We start from the raw sequence: 21,619 nt of genomic DNA, 5'->3' as shown, positions 1-21,619 counted from the left end.
ACTTAGCCTAAGTTGTTTTTATAAATAAAAGTTTCAAGGATCTCAAACAAGTCCTGAGTCTTTGTATTTGCAGTGATATTTCTACAAAAGAATAAGCCTTCCACATTTTTGTCACCATCCACGAACCATGTGCAGCAAATCAAATGAGCATCCTTGTTACTATCCTTTGCCTCATCCAGCTGTAACCCTGAATTCTTTCCCTTTCATTTTTTCAATTAGCTAGTGGTTGAGGTCTTCAGCCATGTGTTGGATTCTTTGACTGATAGTAGTGTTGAATAAAAGCATTTTTGAAAGCAGTCTTCCTGCAGATTCATCAAGAGTAATATTCATCATATACACTGCAACCAGTAAAATTAGTTCCTCTGCAATGTTGTGAGGCTTTTTACATTTTTTGCTCTATATTCCACCTTATAGGATCCTAGTAAAGCATTGCTTGGTATTAATGCTTGTTTCAAAAGTGTAGCTATTTGTTTTCTCAATTTTTTTAACTTTCTGACAAAATAATCACAGGATTTACCAGCCATGTTAGGATGATATGTCTCTAAGTGGCATTTTATTTTACTTGGAAGTATGCATTCTGGAGTCAAAACTTGTAGACGTAATACATACTGCAGACACTCTTCATAATTGACATCTACTAAAGTAAAACCAAAATCTAGTTAACTATTATCATGTTTCCAGTATTTCTGTTTCTTCACAACTGGAGTACCACAGTGCACAGTTTGGAAACCACTAGTCTAAGTAGCTTAAGTCTCATAGCTAACATTACATAACTTGCATTGATGAGGTGCATGTGTATTTGTGTTACTTTATCCAATACTATAAAACTGACCTTTAGACTTTCCTTTCTTAGCTGTGTTTTAGTGAACTTGTATTTTGTAATATCAGTAACATTTTAATTATTATATATATGTATATAGAGTATTACTATTTAGAAATAAGTTATGAAAGTCATTTTTCTTAGTGTATAACAATGAAGAAGTAAAGCAAACAATTATTTTTTCTAGCTATGATCTTTGAACTCTGTTGCTGATGGATGTGGGTTGTTGAGCCTTTTAAAATTTTGCACATGGAGGATATTAAACAAAATTTCTTTAGATGTTATATATTCAGTTGAATAATGAAAATAATCATAAATAACTATGAAGATACCTTTGAATTCCACTATGATTTTACTAAGCTGCATTTTGGTTTAAAAAACATGAAACTTCGAACAGACTAAAAAAGCAACCTACTTTCTTGAAATCTAGATTGACAGATTAAAATGGCTGAGAAAACCACTAGGAGGACATTCTAAGCTGTTGATTGGTTATTCAAATGTCACATATTTAAGTAAGTGTATATAAGGGACCATTTTCAAAAATGGAAAGATTTGAATGGGGGCCACTGTGTTTGATTTAGTACATAAACCACATCTCAGCAAAATAAAAAGATACAAGGTTCTTATTTTGTATTCTGGCTTGTCATTATTGGTAATTCTAGTTTATAATTTCTGTGAAAATATAGACTAAGTATTTTGAAATTGCAAACATCTAATTCTAAACAGTGCTGCATTGAAAATATCACATGACTCACTAAAATCTAGGTCTGTTATTTTCATATTTACCTTTAAATTAACAAATTAACTTGTATATAATAGTAAACATTGAATTATAATTTAGAATTTGATTCCAAACCTATTGACATAAGTTTATAAAATAGTAGTTCAATAAAATTTTGAATGCAAGTCAAACATGATGACATGGACTTTGACCTGTTGTGAAAGGGTTAAATAATGCCCTAAACAATATAGACTAATAACATGCAAAAGGAAAAAAAATTCTTATGTGTCAAAAGTTTTCTGACTTTGTAACTCTCTGACAAAAGTGGTTACAAATTCATCCAAGCTCTTCATTAGCTTTCTAATAGGAATGATTTTCATACTATTCAGTGAAATTGAAATTCAGTTGTTCAAAACAATGTTATACGTCATTTGATAGATGAAAACCTTGTGTTTCTATTGGTTATAGGTAATACAGAATTAAATGTAAGAGTGAACTATTGATGAATTCTGAAAGAGGTGACAAGAGGGTGCAGCAGGATGGATCTGATTTTATATTCAATTGCTCTGTAACCAAATAAACTAGAATATATTTAAGTTTAATTTTGTACTTTTTCAAGGGATGATGGATAAAGTAGGGATGGTGACATGTTAAGAGAAAATGTGTTGTGTCACACTAGGTGAAATTTTGAATTTTAAAAATATTGCTTTGCAGAATTAAAAGTTAAACTTGTATACTATTAAAATATGACTAGTCAGTGATTAATAGTTGATGCTATTCTAATTGGTATAATATAAACAACAAGTAATTAAATAAATTTTGAATGTAAGATACTAAAACTGTGTCATGTGCAGTAAAAAATACCTTGGTGGACAGGGTTAAACAATGACCAATATTCTGATTAGTTTTTAAGCTATATTTTAAAAACATAAATAAAATCTAATAGTATAAATGGTAGTAAACAGTGCTAGAAGTCAAAATCAAGTTTTAAATCTATGTTTTGTATTAAATTTTTGTTAAAGGTAATTAATAAAAGATATTTTTTTAGATCTACATGCACAACTTTGAAATGTTTTATAAAATATTTCATAAATCACATTTGTAAAAAGTCACTTCATACTGCTTGGTCTGTCATGAGTTAAACAGTTGGAGTGATTGACATTAAGATATTAACCACGAGGAATGTTTGTGAAAATGTTTAACAGGTTAAAAAATAGCACGTTTCAATAATTTACATTGGAAAAGTAAATAGGGACTGATAATTTAACAAAAACTTTAGTTTGGTTAAAAAACATGTATCAGGAGAATCATCAAATGCACCACAGTTATGAAAAAGACTACATCGTAATTGTCACCTGACTATTATAAGGACCAAAGTGAAAAATTCAGAGGTAATTTTATGTAACCTTAGGTTCTAGCATCTTCTTTGCCCTGAAAGCTAACTTGTATTTTTTTCTTGGCACTTTTATTGAGTTACTGCATGTGCTTTTTGTTAACCTTTTGAACCCCTTGTTTGTATTGATACTTGTTTGAATGATGTTCAGATTTTTGTTACACGTACTAAATTAAAATTGGTTTTTATGTTATTGTTAGTGTATCTTTCTTTGACTTCTAACCAGTGAATAAAAGATTTGGGTATCATTTATAGGTATCTAATCCTTGTCTGGATTAATATATTTTTACTACTTTTATTACATGAGATTTATCAAAGAGTAAAGTTGTTGGAGAAGTACAGGCAGCTGATTCTACAAGTGATGGACCTGTTTTAAGGTATTTTTTATTTAAAAAAAGTTTGTTAGATACAGGTCAATATTAAGTATACAATACCATTGTTTGTGCATTCATATATATGATTTAATTTATTGTAAAGGCTTCTTGTAAGTAAAACCTAGATTTTTTAATTGGAGATACATTAAAAACTAAAGTTTTACTCAGGGAAATCCAAACAGTGTTTTAGAACTGTATTAACTTGCATACCTAAAACAATTTTCTTACAGACTGTTACTACATTTATTTCTTATCTGTTTTCAACAGTACAACATTAGTAACTTAAATAAAACCCATGACAGTATGAAGGATAGGGTGATGATCAGTGAACACTGTCTAGGACAGATCTGACTTGCAATAAGTCGTGTTGTTTATATGTACATGTGGTATGTTGATTGAGATTGATAGAAGTGTCTTATGTGATTGTCTTAAATTTTTCTGAGCACTTATAATTCAGAATGCAACTGATTGAAATTATTTTGTATGAGATAATTACTTTTGAAGACGTGATCATTTTGATTAGGATGTGTTTTTCTTTTTGATAGTTTCTCTCAAATTAAGAGTTTTATAATTTTTAAAGATTTTGTTGCACGTTTTATGAGAATCAAATTTGTAGATGTGTATCAAAACAAAATGACAGTAAAATGTCATGGGTAACGAGTAAGTGGTATAAAACATAATCAAATTAATCATGGGTAATGAGTAAGTGGTATAAAACATATTAATCAAATTAATCATGGGTAATGAGTAAGTGGTATAAAACATATTAATCAAATTAATCATGGGTAATGATTAAGTGGTATAAAACATATTAATCAAATTAATCATGGGTAATGAGTAAGTGGTATAAAACATATTAATCAAATTAATCATGGGTAATGAGTAAGTGGTATAAAACATATTAATCAAATTAATCATGGGTAACAAGTAAGTGGTATAAAACATATTAATCAAATTAATCATGGGTAATGAGTAAGTGGTATAAAACACACATTATTAATGAATGAGTAAGTGGTCTAAATGTAACATAAAAACTGAACAAATCAGTAGACTGTAAAAAGTATTTATGATTTACAATTTTATTTCCTTCAAGGAAGTTTGTAAATAACCTAAAAGTTTGCCTTCCTGTTTTGGCATCTCACACAAATCAAGTTTGAAGATGACATCCAGTCAGTAAAATCAGAAAATTGTTTACTTTGCATGATTAATTTTTTTATGTAAAATAAATATAAAAGTGTTGTAGCTGAGGTAAAATAAAGTTTGAACTAGGTATAAACAAATATTTCAGACCTAAAGCCGTTCTCTGTATTACTTTCTATCAAAGAGCTGGAATTAAAAAAAAAAAAGGAAAGATAGAGGAAAGGTTAAAAGCAAAGGACATTACTGAGATGAATGAAGGACATTACTGAGATAAATATGTAAATGATAATTATGGCTTCTTTTTTTTTTTTAAAGTAGTGCAGAGTAGTTTTACTTGACCATCTGAAAACAGTAGAAAATGTTTTATTTACCTGTGGGCTTAGATAAGACATAAGTAAGCTCAGAATTAAAGTTCACTTAAAGAAAGGCTCTCAACTAGAATATTGACTAGGACGATATTTAAGTTGGGAATTTTAAAAAATAGAATTTTCACAATAAAATGATGAAATAATATTAATGTTATTTTGTTTTTAATAATTTACAATATGTTAATCTAAACATATTCATGGCATTAGAAAGCATTTAGTTTTAGAGAACATTAATGACTAAATACTTAAAAGCTAATATCAGCATTACAGTATAGTACTTGGCTTCTTATATTCCTAAATGGAGGACTTCTTGTGGCTAAAGGATTATATAATATGTAGAAAACAAGTTATTTTAATTTCTTAAATGGTACATCATCTTTGTTCTCATAATATATGTCTTTCACAGTGTTACCCTGTATATGCCCAAAGATTTCTTCCCATGTTATGATTTCTGTTTCATATTTATTTTGGTGTTGATGCTTGTTTCACTTAAATATATATTTAGAAATGCATGCAACTTATACTGTTAAATTTGTGTTTTAAAATACATGCCTATTCACTACATTTGTAGAACATTTGCAAGTGTAAGAGTCAATAGTACTTGTTTTGCAAAAGCACTACTGTATTGTCATTATTGTTGGGCCAGCTGAAATTTCTTGGAACTCACCTAAAACTTATAAACCAGTGTGAGGTTTGCTACACTTTGTATGATATAAACCTTGGAAGTTATAACCATGATTAATGCTTATTAATCAGGGCAGATGCTAATTGGTTTCTTTGTTTATCCTACCTTTGTATTTCTCTATCTACTCTCTTATGGTACTTATGTACTGTTTACCTCTTCTTTTTTTTTTTTTTTTTTATAGGCAGTCCACAATAACCTTGAGGATTTTTCAGGTGATTGGTTTTCCATAATTACTTTTATGTTGGCATATCTGTCTTTGTAATTTCTCTGTCCCATGTTCATTTATCACCACCTTCTCCTAACACTTTGGAATTCTGTGTGGAGTTGGTGCAGCAGCATACTATTCCTTTATTTTCAGTGGATTGTTTGTTGCATTCTAAGCTCAGACATGCCCCTTACTAGTTCTTTTTCAGGCTTTACCTGTTATTACTCCCTCATTTTATTCAGTGCAGATGGACACGTTGCCAGCAGTGCTGGTGACTATTCACTGGGTTCTGGTCCAGTGGGCACTCACTTCTCCAATTTTGTTCACCTTTGGCAACTTCTTGCAACAAATATATGGGTTGTTCAAGTTTTATCAGACAAACTTGTCACTCAATTTCTTTCACCTCCTCCATTATCTCCAAGTCGAAGTTCCTATCCCTTGCCCCTGGATCCAACTAACAGTCAGCATCTCTCTGAAAAGATACAAGAACTTCTTCCACTGAATCTATCACTCATGCTACTCCAGTCTGTTTTTAGTTTCCAAGAAAACCAGAGACCAACTTTCTGTGATCGTTTGATTCTACCTCAATCAATTTCTAGTTATATCCAGATTTATCAGGAAATTTTTTATCAGGTGGACTTTTTTCCAAGTTTATGGGTGATCAAGGTAAACATAACAAATGCTTACCTACATATCACTTCAGTTGATATGCTATCTTTAGTTCATTCATCACAAGGTAGTTTATCAATTTCATGCTCTACCCTTTGCTTGCTTAAACCCTATATATCTTTTGTTTGATTCTCAAAGCATTCAGATGACATTTACATACATTAAATGGTTCCTCTTCTATCACTACATGGATGACTGGCTTCTGTTAGCTCAAACTAAACAGGAGTCCTCGTATCATACCCATTGATTTCTCCTGGAGGCATCTTGGGTAGGGTGGTTATATAAATTGGAAAAGCCTTTTTTATTCTTACCCAATATCTTGTTCATTTGGATGTTTTTATCAACACTGCTCTCAGTTGGATCCAACCTAACTTTCTCCTCTTTGGCTTTGTTCAGAGGAGCTTTCAATTCTCTGTACCTTTACAGCTTAGTGTTCTATTGCTTTTAGAAATGTGATCTTACATGGGAAACATTCAGCTCATATATGATCTCTATAGTGGACTCTGCATGACAAGTTGAATCTTGTACAGGATCCCTTGGAGGCTCTTATTTTTATTGTCCTTCCCTGATAGATGATCTCCATTAATGGTTGGATAAAGCTCACACATAGATGGATATTCTGCTTACCTACATATGACTTCAGTTGATATGCTATCTTTATTTCATTCATCACAAGATAGTTTATCAATTTCACTTCCACTTGCCCCAATTTATGTATCTTCATGCATGTTGCCTTTAGAGATGGGAAACTTGGATCAATTAGCAAAAAGCTTCGTATCAGCGGTGACTGGCCTAAAGACCTTACCACATCATTGTAATGGTCCCTCTAGCTGTACATTGTGCTTTGGATCATTTTTTTTCCATGATCATAATTCATTCTATAGTGGTGGGTAATGTCAATTATCAAGGTGGTATCTGTTCTTGTTCTGTATATGGTCAAACCTTGGATCTTCTTTTTAGACCCACACATGTGGGATTCATATTGTTGTGTTAGGTTACAAAGACATTCAATCTTGTTGCAGATTGTCTTTTCAGTTCAGGCTGAGTTACAGAGTGATCTCTCGATCCTTAGTTTTTGGTGCGACTATGTTTTCAGTGGGTATTCCTCAACTGGATGCCTTTGTCACATTTCTTGATTCCAAAATACCTATGTTTTGGTCTCCAGTTTCTCATCCTCTTGCACTGGCTGTTAATGCTTTCTGTAAGAATTGTATAAACAAATACCTGTATGTTTATCTTCTCATCTGTCTTCTTCAGAGAGTGATCTCATTTATCCACGTCACTCCATTTTAAGTACTTCTTATTGCTCATTACTGGCTGTCTGGCTTCTTCAGTCTACACCTCTGTTGCCTCTTCCTTTTATGTCATCCATTCTATGTCAGCCTTGGTCACTGTTGTTTCATCCAGTCCTTCTTATCCTTTGTTTTATTGCCTGGTTTTTATCCAGTGCCTGGTGATGAGATATAGTTTGTCCCAAAGGGTAGCTTCTTTTTTCTTTGCATGATCTATTTGCTCTTCTTTTAGGGATATTTATCAGCATAAGTAGAATGTTTTCAACCAGTGGTCTTTGGATTAGGGGTTTTCTCCTGCTAGACCCACTGTTCCATTTATTATGAATTTCTTCTTAGTTTACATCTTCTGCTCTTTTTATCTTGTTGCATTCATTCCAGATTAACCATTCACCTCAGTATGCTATTCTTTCAAACACTGCCTCACTTTTACCTCCATTTGAACCATTGTCCTCATGCTCAGTTTTATACTTATTTTCTTCTCAAATTACCTTGTACATATCATTGTTGGTCAGTTTTATGTGATATTGACATTTCAAATACTCTTTACCATTCCACATATCTTCTCACTTATCCAGATTCACTTATTTCAAAAACCAGTGACTCGGGAAGGAACTGCCTCTTCTCATAGATTTCTTTTTGTACCATTTCTCACCTATATTTTCAGTTATATCTGGATAGGCTACTACATCCTGTCCATGCTTTTCATTGTTATGTTGTCCAAATGGCTTCCTTTTGCTTGTCCATCCTAGTTAAGCATCCTCTATTCTTGTCATTTCTTCTTCCACTCTGACCAGTTAGGTTCAACTTCTACTTTGATTGGTTATTTTTCCACATTGTCTTCTTACTGTAATTTGTTCAAGGTGTCTTCTCATCAGATTAGGGTCTTTATCTTTTCCCTGGTACCTCATCTGTTATCTCTTAGAGGAAATTCTTCAGTCAGGCATGTGGACTACTGTTTTTTTGTTTATATATCAATGTTTGCATCATAGTGCTGTTTCTTCATCATTGAGTTATAGTCTCCCACCTGGAACCATTCTTTAGACTTTGACAAGACTGTGTCTGGGTAAATTACCTTTTATATTTCTTTCTCTTCTTCAGGGGCTTCCCCCACTTGTTTTTTTTAACATTGTCTGGATTCTGCTTTGTGGTGAGTGATGCCTGACCTGGTATACTTTCAGTGACCAGATTAACATAGTGAAGTCATGATGACATGAAAATTATATTTTCCTTGGCCATTAAATACAAACTTTTAAATGGGTTTATGTTGGTAAGTTTATCCTTGTGGTATATTTGCTTCATCAATTTGCTTATCCTAGATCGTATTCACCCATGGATTTATGGGTAAAGCTGAAGGGGATAGCTGCCCATCTCTTCCATACTTTAAATTGAATAAATCAGGTGTAGTCTGCTTTTCAAGGTTGGGCTTTGTGGTCACTATTTGCATTGTATGAGGTGTTGTTCTTCTGGACTCCACCATGATAACTCCCCCCTTTTCTCATCTAATGCCACTTTCCAGTTTCAAGCCACTGCGATGGTGAACTATGGAGACATCATCCTGAATGTGATGATAATACAATACATGTACATTAAAAATAATTAAAAACATTCAGTTCTGAGAAGGGAAGTGATGTTCTGCTGGTATAGATGATGATCTGTTCTCCAATGTGTAACATTGGAATAAGCCACCAAAATTGCAATTCACCCCTCTGATTGAGATCCCTTATCCTACTACCACATGTAAGTCAGTTCTCAGTGGCTGGGTTTTGGAGTTAGAGCTAAATCAGTCAGTCAGTATCAGTCCTCACAGATGTGTATTACTGATGTCTATATTTCTTTACTTGATTGCACTGTTTTTTTTTTTTCTACATCATTATTGTGGGTCAAAACAGAGGAACTTGATTATTTCTATGGTTTTTCCTCTGATGCTGTCCCTGGTTTTTCCTCTGATTTTATTGTACTGAGAATGTTCTTGCACTAGGAATGGTTCCTGTTTGTTGGTTTTACATGATATGGTTTACAGGGACATCTTTATGATATTGGTTGTCAGGTTCCTGGATTGTCCATCAATTTATTGCATTATTATCTTGTATGCTAGACATAGATCAGGAGTACAAGATCCTCACCATATGTTAGGGTTTTGAATTGTAGTTGATTTCCCATATACAATCTATTATGTCATAGCTACTCTACAATGGAGGCACAGTTTTTTATTTTCATCCACAGTGATGCACACTATGGGATCGAGATATTGATCTACTGCAGTTTGGATCCCTATCTGATCATGGTTCTCTCCATTTTGGATGTGCTCCTTCCAATTTACATCTGTGACACATCTTTATTCCACTGGGCAAAGAGTATATGTGGTACAGAAGTAGTGAAGTCTCCCATGTATAATACTTTAATGCAATGATCTATTCATTTAGGGAAGTCCTTTGGGTGCTTTTGAAGAACTCTTTTTTTTTTTTTTTCCTCATATTGGTACATCTTTCTCTTCAGTGTGTATGATTCTAGTTGACAGGAAGTAATGTACTGTATCAAGTTTTAGTTTTCCTGTACAAGAGATGTATTTTCAATAGGTACCTACTTACCCCACACTTTAAAGTGGTGCCAAAATTTGAAGTGATAGTTTGATAGAATCAAATAGAGGGAATCTCAGGTGTCAAGAGAGTGTATCACATTCTTATTAGTGGTAGATTGTTGCATGCAAGATGCAGTTGAATCACTTGAAAGATGTGGGAGCTTAATTAACACTCCTACGAAAAGTGGGGCCTAATAGGCCCCAGAGCAACTTGAAAGGTTATTAATATTAGGCTAATAATTTTGTATTTAAATGAAATTGCCATTTCATTTAATGAAATGAAATCAAATTTCATTTGATTTTTTCATTTTCATTTCATTTAATGAAATGAAATCAAATGAAATGGTAGGAGTGTTAAGGTCTGTAGCATGTGGAAACAGTGTCTTTTTCCATATAAAGGGCAACACTGAATGAGAATGGCTAATTTTGCGAGTGGAGTTAAATACCTTTCAGAAATACATTTTCATTATGGAAGAATTATTGTATTCAAATAATGTATTGGAATACAGGATGAAAAATTACTGGACAGATGATTTGAGTGTAATTAACTCTGTTGTTTCATAAAGAGATTGCTGATTCTTGTATGTAATTCTTGTCCTTTTTTACTGATAAAGGGTGCTGACGGTGTAACCTAAAACTCGTTTATTCTAGAGAATTAATTAGGTCAAATTAAGAGAGAGATTGACCATTTATTTTTCAAAAAAATTTAGGAGAAAAATATAATGGAATTTTTTACATTGTAAACTGTTATTGTAGAAAAAGCCATTGTTAATAGGATTGTTGACTGTTTATTAAATGTAATAAAATATAATGAAATACCTCAAAACCTAACATATTGCTATTATAGAGAACTGTTGTATTGAATATCTGCAGTATAGTAGGGTATAGAGTAGTCAGAAAAAGAAATCTTCAAACACTGTTCACAGGAATAAATTCACTAAATTATTATGTATCTGGTCCAGTCATGCAGATGAAAATGAAAGACTTTTTCAGACTAAATATTATGTAGAAGGAAATTTTCATTAAAAATATTTTCCTACCACTTTTTTTTTATATTTTGAAGTAACTGGTATAGAAGTTCAATAGACACAAGGGTTTCTAAACTTTGCCAACTGATGACCTGCTTGGCAATTTTCTGGAACTTGTGTGTAGTTGAGGGTTTACTAAAGTCTGGTAGAGTTATTGTGATTTTTTAAATATTTTAAGATCATATTTTATAAATTGAACTTAGATTTTTGTTTATGTAAAAGAATGTATCCTAAATAAGGTAATCCAGAAGTTTTGAAACTGTAGGTTGCAAAGTAACACAAAATAATATTTTTGTGTATTTTTAAGACATCAAGATAATTACATCTTTTGTCTTCCTGTTATTAGTAAGACAAGTTTACAGGGGCCATCAAACAATGAAAATGGTATTATTGTAAATGGAGAAGTCGTCGATATGTGTGTGGACCAAGAGGAAGTTGACAACTTAATCTTTGGAGAAAGAAATAAGAAGGTGAAATCATCTCCTGACAATAAAAGTTTTAATCAGTATCAAAAGTTGAAAGTGGTATGTTTTTAATAGTTGTACTATTTGCACTTCAGAAATTTAAATAGCAGACTCTTCCTTTCAGAATGTTTCAAGGTGTCTCCACCTCTTCCTTTTAAAATAGTCACTATAGTAAGTGTTTCAGATTGTCTCTTTCTTTCTAGTATTTAATTTCTCCATTAAATATTTTGTATTATTTCCTTCCTCAACAACTATCATTCCAGTATATTTGAGGTTGTATTTTTCCTTTCACTCCAGAAAATTTGTCAGATTGTCTCTTCCTTTCTCGTATCTGCTTACTCTTGCAAATGTATCAGGTTTCTTTTTTCCTTGTAAAATTCTCATTCTACTAAACATTTCAGGTTTCCTGTAAAATACTTCTCTCTTACTTGTACTTGTTTTGTTCATGAACAAATGATATTCTAATAAACTTACTATTTACCCCATGTGTACAAGTGTGGATAGAAGTGTGTCATTATGAACTTACTTTTAAGTGTGGATAGAAGTGGGAATGTCATAATAAACTTACTATTTACCCCATGTGTACAAGTGTGGATAAAAGTGGGAATGTCATTAATAAACTTACTATTTAGTATGGATAGATGTGGGAATGTCATAATATTTTACAGATTACATTCAAAATTTAATTGATTAATTTTAATGTCAATTTATGTCAATAAATCTGGCATCAAAATCTAACAAACAGACAAACAAAATTATAGTTATATACATTTTAATTTCGTAACTTCAAAATGAAATATTTACATTTATTCTCGAATTTCTCTGCTGTGTATCACGTGATACTGGTTTGTCCCAAATGAGTGATTTAAACATTACTTGCACCTCTATCTGGAACTCTTGAGATTTAAAAGAAACAATAAAATTAAGGAATAGGTATTGCTGAGACACACCTAGTTTCATAACCTCCAGTCATCTTGGTTTACAGAGATATAAACCAGAAAGTCAAATTACCATGCCCTGCCCTTCTATCATATATTGTTTGTTTTTAATTATTCTGTTATATTATTTAAAATCTATAGAAATAGAAGGTTTGAATTTACTAAGTTATGTATAACACAAGCTTTTTGTCTTGATAGCTTTGAATAATTTGGCCTACAGATTCAAAGTTATCATTGAGTTTACCTTGAACATGGTAAAGGAATTATTTCAATACACTTAGAGCTTAGTTGAAAAGCCAGTTAAGCTATAATAGTTATAGGGCATAGTATTCTTCATGTGTGTATTATTATTTTATATTTGAATATTTTAAATAGATAAATAATTTGGTAAAGTACTAACAAAACTGTACCAAAAATTGTGGTTAAAGTTTACCACAATTTGAGTTTAGATAAATATAAGCAATTTTTTGTTTTTTGTCTATTTTTTATTTTGAGGACAACTTTTAAATTTCTTTTCAAATAAGACTTTACTGTTAACATCCATTTAACCCAGTAAACTCTGATTTTGACTAAACAACGTTATTTACTATGACTTAATGTGTTTAAAAAAGTACATTTATGTTAGTAACTAATATTAAAGCCATTAGAATTAAGTGCTGGAAATATTAGTAACACTGCATGATAATTTTTTCTTTGAAAAGTTTTGCTTCCTGAAGTGTTTTTGCTGATTGTGACAGGTACCTGGTGGGTATGTACAAATATAGTTTTGGTTTTGCTTCATCATGTAGGAACTGTGATAAATAGACAGTTAACTGTTTACTGGCAATAATGTATTTAATTGCGTTTATGATTATGATACGCTGTTAAGTTCAACATAATTAAAAGTGTTTTGCTCCTGATTTTCATTTGTATTCAATGTTCGGTCCATCACGTTGCAGTGTCCAACAGTAGTCAGCAAGCGTTAATGGATTCCAGTTGCCCTGATATCATTTTTCCACTGTAGCAATGTCCTGATGAAACCTTTCACTGTGTTCTTCAATGACAGCACTGAGATTTGCAGGGAAGAGGTCCAAGTGTGAGTGGAGGAAATGAATCTTAAGTGACATGTTGCACTTCATTGTTTTGTATGCTTTGAGAAGTTTGTTTACCAGATGAATGTAATGTGGGGCTCTGTAATTGCCAAGAAAATTGTCAACAATGTCTTTGAAGGCTTTCCAGGCAGTTTTTTCTGGCCCAACAACCAGACTTCGAACCACTTGTCACTCATCATGTCTGATCTGAGGGCCAACAAAAATGCCCTCTTTGATCTTGGCCTCAGTTATTCTTGGGAACATCTGTCTTAAATAACAAAAACTTTCACCTTCTTTGTTCATTGCTTTCATGAAATTCTTCATAAGTCAAATTTTATGTGAAGAGGAGGCAAAATAATCTTTGCTGGGTTGACAAGCGGTTCATGCGTCAAATTTTCCTGTCCTGGAACTAACTTTTTACGGAGTGGCCAGCTCTGTCCAGAATAATGTGATTCTTTGGCACAACTGCCCCATTCACAGATAAAACAACAGTACTTTGTATAGCCAAGCTGCAGTCTCAGTAACAGAGCAACGACTTTCAGATCTCTCCAGATATTCCAGTTGTACTAGATGTGCTTCAGCAACATTTTCATGTTCTCTTTGGTTTCTTTCATGTGTGCTGCATAGCTAACAGGTATTGAAGGGTGAACATTGTCATTGTGTAACAAAACAGCTTTGAGGCTTAACATTGATGAATCAGTAAAGAGACGCCACTCTTGTGGGTCACGGTCACAACCCAAAGCAGAGAACGATCCTTCGATGTCAACACAGAAACAGTGACTGTCAACTTGTGCAAAGAATTTGGTTATATCATCTTGGCAGCTTTGAAAAACAGAAATTTTCAAACACCATTCCTACAGTCTTGAACCCGGCAATTCAGTTTTTGCTTTTGAAAGACCCAAATCTCTGACCAGATCATTTAATTCTGACTGTGTTACGAGATGTGGATCGCCTGAGGAGCACGGTTCAAAATCTGGATCAATGCCACTGCCAGTTCCCTACATTGCAGTTTCTTCATCTGGTTCGTCTGAGGTCCATTTCTCTGGTGGTTTTGAAATTGAAGACTGTCGTCATGTGGCACTGGTCTCATTGCTGAAGGCAGATTAGGATATTCAATTGACTTCTTGTTTTTGGCAGAGAAACCAGACACATTAGTCAAACAGAAGTAAAAGTCCGTCACATGGTCTTTCTGTTCTCGCCATATCATCAGGACAGCAAACGACATTATCTTTTGAGTGCCTCTGAGCCAAGCTATCAGACAGACAGCACATGTTGCACAACAAATGTGAGGCACCCATTCCTGGTCTTGATCACCAATGTTACAGCCTAAGTACAGATGATATGCAGTCATTGAGCATCTCTGAACAAGCGTATACTCACTACAAATATAGCAGAATGTATCATGGCTGTCACGACATTGACGAGACATGTTGACCGACACCAGTCGTCCTGTAAAACATCTATAACACTAACTTACTTGTTATAGTGCTACTGAGGCAATGCTATATTCTGAAACAATATGTGCACACTATAAGGTCTATATTAATCCAATGAGCAGCCTATGCAATCTATGCAAGCCACTTTTTTAGCCTGCTGAGACAGAATCAAGCTGGCTCCGACCTCCCCAGGCATGTCTGGGCTGCATACTTTTACAGAACAGCTTCCAATCTGGCCTGATTTCATGCCTGGACATGCCCAGACTGCACAAAACATTGTTCATAGGTCTCTTACAGAAACGAAAATTTTTGGACACACGTATAAGAAAAACCATGACAAAACTAAAGATTTCGATGAAATGGTGCATGATGGGCAAATTTGGATATGATTTTCATGATCAGCAGCCAAAAATCTACAAGGAACACCCAACAGTGTTCAAGAAGCAAAAACTTTGTTGTGCAGTGTAAGTGGTCCTGTGACTGTCAATGTCAGTTTTGATTATTAGTTTCTAAATTTTATTATCTAACTTAACATAAATTTTATCTATTTTCAGCCAGGTAAGGGGAACCAACTTAAAGACTCTGATGCTGCAGGCAAGTGTACATCAGGTATTAGTAGTCCTGCTGTTTCAACTACTCAGACTGATGAACAAGACCCTGATTCTTTCTCAACAACTGACAATCCAGGATGGTTAAGTGATTTCACTAAAACTCAGATGGAGATCTTGGAACTAGAAATGCGGGCTCGTGCCATCAAGGCACTCATGCGAGCCCAAGGACTTGAAGAGGAGCATCATCCTCATGAAGAAGTAAATCTGGATGTTCCTTTAGACATAAAGGGAATCAAAAACAAGAAAAGACATAAAAGCAAACATGCTTCTTCTTCTGAACCAAAGGAGAAACTTCCAAATTTAATCTGCCAAGCAACTGAAACTAGTGTACGAGCCAACAAAGACAAAATTAAAGTGAAACCTTTGGGAAAGTTTACAGTTGACAATGGCGATAGTCATAACAAAAATAAATTTTTCGAGTTGAAAGATATGAGTAAAGCAAATTCTAAATCAAAAGAAAGAAACAAACTGACACAGCTTAATACTTGTAGTAACAGCTGTGAAGTGAACGAACAGTGTTTGCTTAACACCGAACAAAATATGAGGCCTGATAAATCAGAGTCTTTTGAATCAGATCACCCTGTCGTAACTCATTCAGAAAATACAACCAGTAAGATTTTCTCTGCTAACTGTAATACCTCTTCCTCTATGTCTAAAAAGGAAAAGAAAATTAGTATAAAACACACTTTTGAGAGTAAAAATACAAGTAAAGAATTCCCGAACGACAAGATATTTGAAAACCTGCGTGAAGAAGGTGATGTTGAAGTAAGAGATAAAAAAGAAATTGATCTTCAGAGTTTGCAAAAAGAAGGAAATGTCAGTCAGTCGATTATAAGCGATAGTATACATCATAAAGACGGTGTATCTTGTGGTGACAGTGGGAAAAACTGTAGTTAGGTTCTGTTTGTAAATGTTGGAGAAATCACTGATTCTGAAGACTTGCATAATCAGGTTCGTGTTTTAAAAACATGATGGTTCGTAGCCAAGTGAATCTAGAGATGATGATATTAAGAATTAGATAGAAATAGGAAGAAATGAAGATGGAAGTACCAATTACAAATTTGAAAAATAATGATAAAAAGTGGAGGAAGAGGACAAGACAACAAATAACAATTGCACTGGAATAATATTAAAACGAACTAAAAGGTTTTCGGGTTCATTGTATTCAAAGATCTTAAAATTAATAAAAAAAAATTGTTTGAAGGTCTGTAAGAAGTGTTGCTTTTTCTATCACATGTATTTCAGAAAACGATAATGCTGAAGTCTCGCATTTATTATTCTGTTGAGAAAACCGTAAACAGTGTTTTAATATCTGTTTCACGTTTAACAAGTAACCTGTTCCTAAGTGTACTCAAGAAATGTATAAAAGAATATAATTGGGAGTGAAATACCTTAGAATCACATGAACGTGTTGCCATCTATTAACACATGTATGAACGTAAGTTCAAATTTATTGTGAAACGTTGAAATAAACTTTTATCTCGTGACACTCGATACTGCCTTTAGTTTTTGATAATAATTTTATCGAATTATTTACCACGATTACTTGTTTTTTCGTTCAATGAATACATTGTGTTACAAAGGTAAATGACACATTATGGACATTTGACTACTTGTATTCGTATTCCAAATATAACGGAAAACAATTACAACCCAAACCTGATATAAAAAGTGTATATTTGTAACCATCACTTCCACACATTAAGTACTTAATTCTGTAAATTATGTAGTAACTGAAACTGTGCTTGCAAATAAGTGATGAAAATATTTCGTGCGTGAATCTCAGTGTCTGAGCTTTTGTTTATGAACCAAGTATGGAACATTAAAAGTATGTGGGTCAAGCAAGAAGGAAAAATACTGAACTGAATGACATTCGACCAGAGTGAAATGTAAACCGTAATATAACTGCATTAACAAAAGTTCTCTCGACTTCATCCGAAATGCGCATGGCTGTAGTTTGGTAGTCTGGTCGCCATTACTAATAAAAGTCAGCTGCATTACGTTACCATAAATAAATGGATCCTGTCAGGTTTGATCATGCCCATATTTATTCTAGGTTATGATGTGCAGCTCCACACAAAATATGTGGGCGTGAATAAACGCCATTCGTTTTCATATTTCGTTAAGTACGCAAAATGTTCCCATGAAATTACAGTTGCGGGAAGGGTAAATCCGTCTTGATTGAGTTTGGAAGATAGGGAGTAACATTTTAATAATTATCAAATACAGAGGTTTGTTTGCCAAACAGTAAAGTTGCACGTGCGTTAGTTTTGTTGTTGTTTGATTTTATCAGATGTTGAAATGAGATACTGTGATATATTGTTAATATTGGCCCGTTGTACGAAAGAAAATACGTCTGTGAAATATGTGAGGTTGCATTTCAAAAATGTTTTTTATATATGGTAATGGTTGCGACACAAAAGGTACTTAATTCATGTAAGCGATACTATAATGTGAAGTGGTCTTAATTTTATATGGTGTGTAACGACATATATTTACTAGGGGATTGTAAATGTGATTTCTGATAAACATCAAGGTACATTTTTCTGGGAAGAAAATAAGTTATTTTTTTTACTACAGTTTATGCTCTCTCTCAGTCTTAAAGATTATAACGCTAAAAATCGGGTTTCATTGCATGCGATTCGCGAAACACATTTTACCTATTATGTAGCTGTTTGCTTAATAACAAACTAAATTCCGTAAGTAGAGCGTGACCTAGCTTTTAATGTGCTCAGACTGTGAATCGGGGGGTTTGTTGTTCGTGATCCATTGTCGTAAAACAATCTCCGGAACTTGGGACTGTAATAGTCAAGTCCCACTGTTCGGTCACAAAGAGTTTCCCAAGGGTTAGCGTTGGTGTTGCTGGTTAGCTTGCAGTCTTCTCTCTATGGTCTGTGATTTCAAATGATAAATATTGCTTTGCAATACACGAGGTATGTCTGCACGAACAGTCCGTAATTTAGCAGTGTAACGTTGGAGGGACGGCAAGTAGTCACTGCTGACTCTTTGGCTATTCTTTAATAATAAATAGTAGGATTGACCGTCACATAATAACGGCCCACAGCTGAAAAGGCGAGCGTGTTTGGTGTGACGGGGATTCGAACCTGCGACTCTCAGGTTACGACTCGAGCGCCCGAACCAAGCTGGCCATGTTGGGCCTGCTGACCTTTTCTTACCTTATAGTTTTCTGCAAGCCGTTCCCACCTCATTTCAGTTTTATGTTGGAAAACGTTACTGCTGTTTCAGAATCCTGTTCTTTAAATATCTATCAATAAAAGAAACAATAATTCCGTTTGCAATACAGTTTGATGAAAGTGTAGGCAATTTATTATTTTTTTACGTTGTTTTAGTATTAATTAAAGGTTATTCAAAATTACGTTTTTTAAGTGCCGCCTTCAATTAAGTAAAGTTTGTATTACGCACGAACGGCTTTAGAAACACGTAATTAATTTTTTTTCAATGTTCTAATTTGGTAGGCCCTAATATTTTTGTCATCCGGGCTTATGCTTAAATAAACTTATTGAAATATAAATAGATTATTTGTGTAATGTAACATTTTATAAACTGTTTTTTAAGAGGTGTACGAAGTGTATGTTTTGAGGAATTCTAAAGAAATTTCGAGGGTCGCAGGTTCGAATCCCCGTCGCACCAAACATGCTCGCCTTTTCAGCGTGGGGGCATTATAATGTGACGGTCAATCCAACTATTCGTTGGTAAAAGACTAGCTCAAGAGTTGGCAGCGGGTGGTGATGATTAGCTTCCTTCCCTCTAATCTTACACTGCTAAATTAGGGACGGCTGGCGCAGATAGCCCTTGAGTAGCTTTGCGCGAAATTCAAAACAAACTAACTAAAGAAATTCATGTCTTTGTAACACTGGTTCAACACAACCAAATAATGCATATTAATATTTAATTGAAGGAATTGTTTTGAATTTCGCGCAAAGCTACTCGAGGGCTACTAGAGGGAAGGCAGCTAATCATCACCACCCACCGCCAACTCTTGGGCTACTCTTTTACCAATGCATAGTGGGATTGACCGACACATTATAACGCCTCCACAGCTGAAAGGGCGAGCATGTTTGGAGCGACCAGGATTCGAACCCGCGACCCTCGGGTTACGAGTCGAACGCCTTAACACGCTTGGCCATGCCGGCCCTTAATTGAAGGATCAGTGACACAAGTCATTAAATAATATTAGATTAAAGTGATTTAGCGTATCGGGTATAATTGTAATTTGTGGTTGCATATCATATCAGTTTTGTGGCTGGAAAATAAGTCGTAATTGTACTATGTGCTGCAACTATATCTGCAACTTTTCTCTGCTGGCTGGACAGAGTGGGTTTGAATATAAAGTTAAACATTATGGAAATATATTGTGTTTTATAAGTGTATAGCTACAGTGAGTAAAGATGTTGAAGGATTATTGTTAAAAATGTATTTTGACGTTAAATAGAAACTATACTCAAGATTCTGTTGTAAAAGTTATAAATATGGTGTCGCAGTTTTCATACTGTGAATTAATATCCTGGTGGGATATTTCATTGACTTCTTCCTTTCGGGACAGGTCTCGGCCTTTCTTTCCGGTGCTGCCTTTGCCTCCACCCAAGACAACATTTAGAGAGACATCCTCCACCCAAAGAGTTAAAAATAATAATTAATTAAAAAAAAACCAAAAAAAAACTTATTCTTAATAACAATCACGAAAGGGGACGAAGAGGAACCACAACGTTCCTGAACACCCCAGTTGGAGAGAGAACTCTTCTGATTTCTCTCTCTCTAAACTAAACCCCTGCCACGTTAGTTTGAGTTCGCTAAATTATTTCGGGATATGAACGTAATATAATACTGTCTTCTGTTTGTGTACAAACAAAGCTAAATACGTAAATAATGGAGTTTGTTGAAAGCTGGTAGAGAGATAGCTAAAGGTTTTTTTATTATTATTATTTAAACGTAATGAATTTGGTGGGAAGTTTTCTAGTGGAACGTTGATAATGTTATTCTTAAATGATTAATTTTTGATATTTTGAAAATTTTACTAAACGCTAATCGGAAAAAAGTTATTTAATATTACTAATAATATGAAAATGGTGAAGAAAAATTGATATAAAAGGCAAATACTAGGGTAATGCCACCGTTTTAATACGTGAAAATGAACTGCATCAGAGTACAGTTACGTGCTGATAACTTACAATGTAGCTCTTATCCAACCAATTAGAAAATATCTAAAGACGTGCAGACAGTCATACTTTGTGAATCCAGTCATGGCTAATTGGAGTGGAAAGCAGCATAACAAGTTATGTTAGAACAAACTGCGACAGAACTCCATACAAGTAAGTATGTAAAAGAGCTAGAGAGCCAGAAATCATCGCAAGTGTTGTTAAGTATCTTAGGTTATAAAGACGGATAAGTCCAGATTTTACTAATGATTTTGCTGTTAATACAGGAACGAATTTACATTTGAGAAGAGAAGGATATACGTTAACACAAAGTAGGTTTAACAAGAACGTGTATCTACTGAGAAGACGTAAACAAGTTAATGGTTGAAAGGGATATCGGACCACAAGCAGTGAAATGAGTAAGACTGGAGTCGTATGATCTTTCCAAATGAATTCAAGTTCGAATTGTTTGACAACAATCAACACCAAATTATTTAGGGGCGGAGAGGAGAATGTTGTGATAGCCAATGCACAACAAATACAACGGAACATCATGGAAGATCGGTGTAAGTTTAAGGATGTGTTTCAAACAAGGTATGGTTGGAAATTCTTAACCGTCCTGCCATTTGTTTTCAGGAATACGATTCATCGGGCTGAACCTCATAATTATC

At 33.8% G+C, this 21,619-nt stretch overlaps 1 protein-coding gene across 10 annotated transcripts in view; it reads left to right on the top strand.

The window, feature by feature from the left end:
- The window catches only part of LOC143245101 (uncharacterized), a 48,694-nt gene extending 31,695 nt beyond the window's left edge, over positions 1 to 16,999 (top strand). For 5 of the 10 annotated variants that reach the window (XM_076490989.1, XM_076490986.1, XM_076490990.1 and 2 more), the window contains 3 exons: positions 3,242 to 3,311; positions 11,620 to 11,743; positions 15,736 to 16,999. In XM_076490989.1, coding sequence (XP_076347104.1) covers positions 3,242 to 3,311; positions 11,620 to 11,743; positions 15,736 to 16,689 — 1,148 coding nt within the window. In that variant the 3' untranslated portion in view covers positions 16,690 to 16,999. Of the gene's footprint in view, positions 1 to 3,241; positions 3,312 to 11,619; positions 11,798 to 15,735 lie in introns of all 10 variants that reach the window. The other 5 variants (XM_076490985.1, XM_076490981.1, XM_076490982.1 and 2 more) reach the window with 1 other exon arrangement.
- The last annotated feature ends 4,620 nt before the right edge of the window (positions 17,000 to 21,619 follow it).

The sequence above is a fragment of the Tachypleus tridentatus genome, chromosome 2, assembly GCF_004210375.1.
Source record: "Tachypleus tridentatus isolate NWPU-2018 chromosome 2, ASM421037v1, whole genome shotgun sequence".
In the NCBI taxonomy this organism is placed as follows: Eukaryota; Metazoa; Arthropoda; class Merostomata; order Xiphosura; family Limulidae; genus Tachypleus; species Tachypleus tridentatus.
Note: the sequence above shows the minus strand (reverse complement) of the source record. Positions and strands in the feature narration are given on the sequence as shown.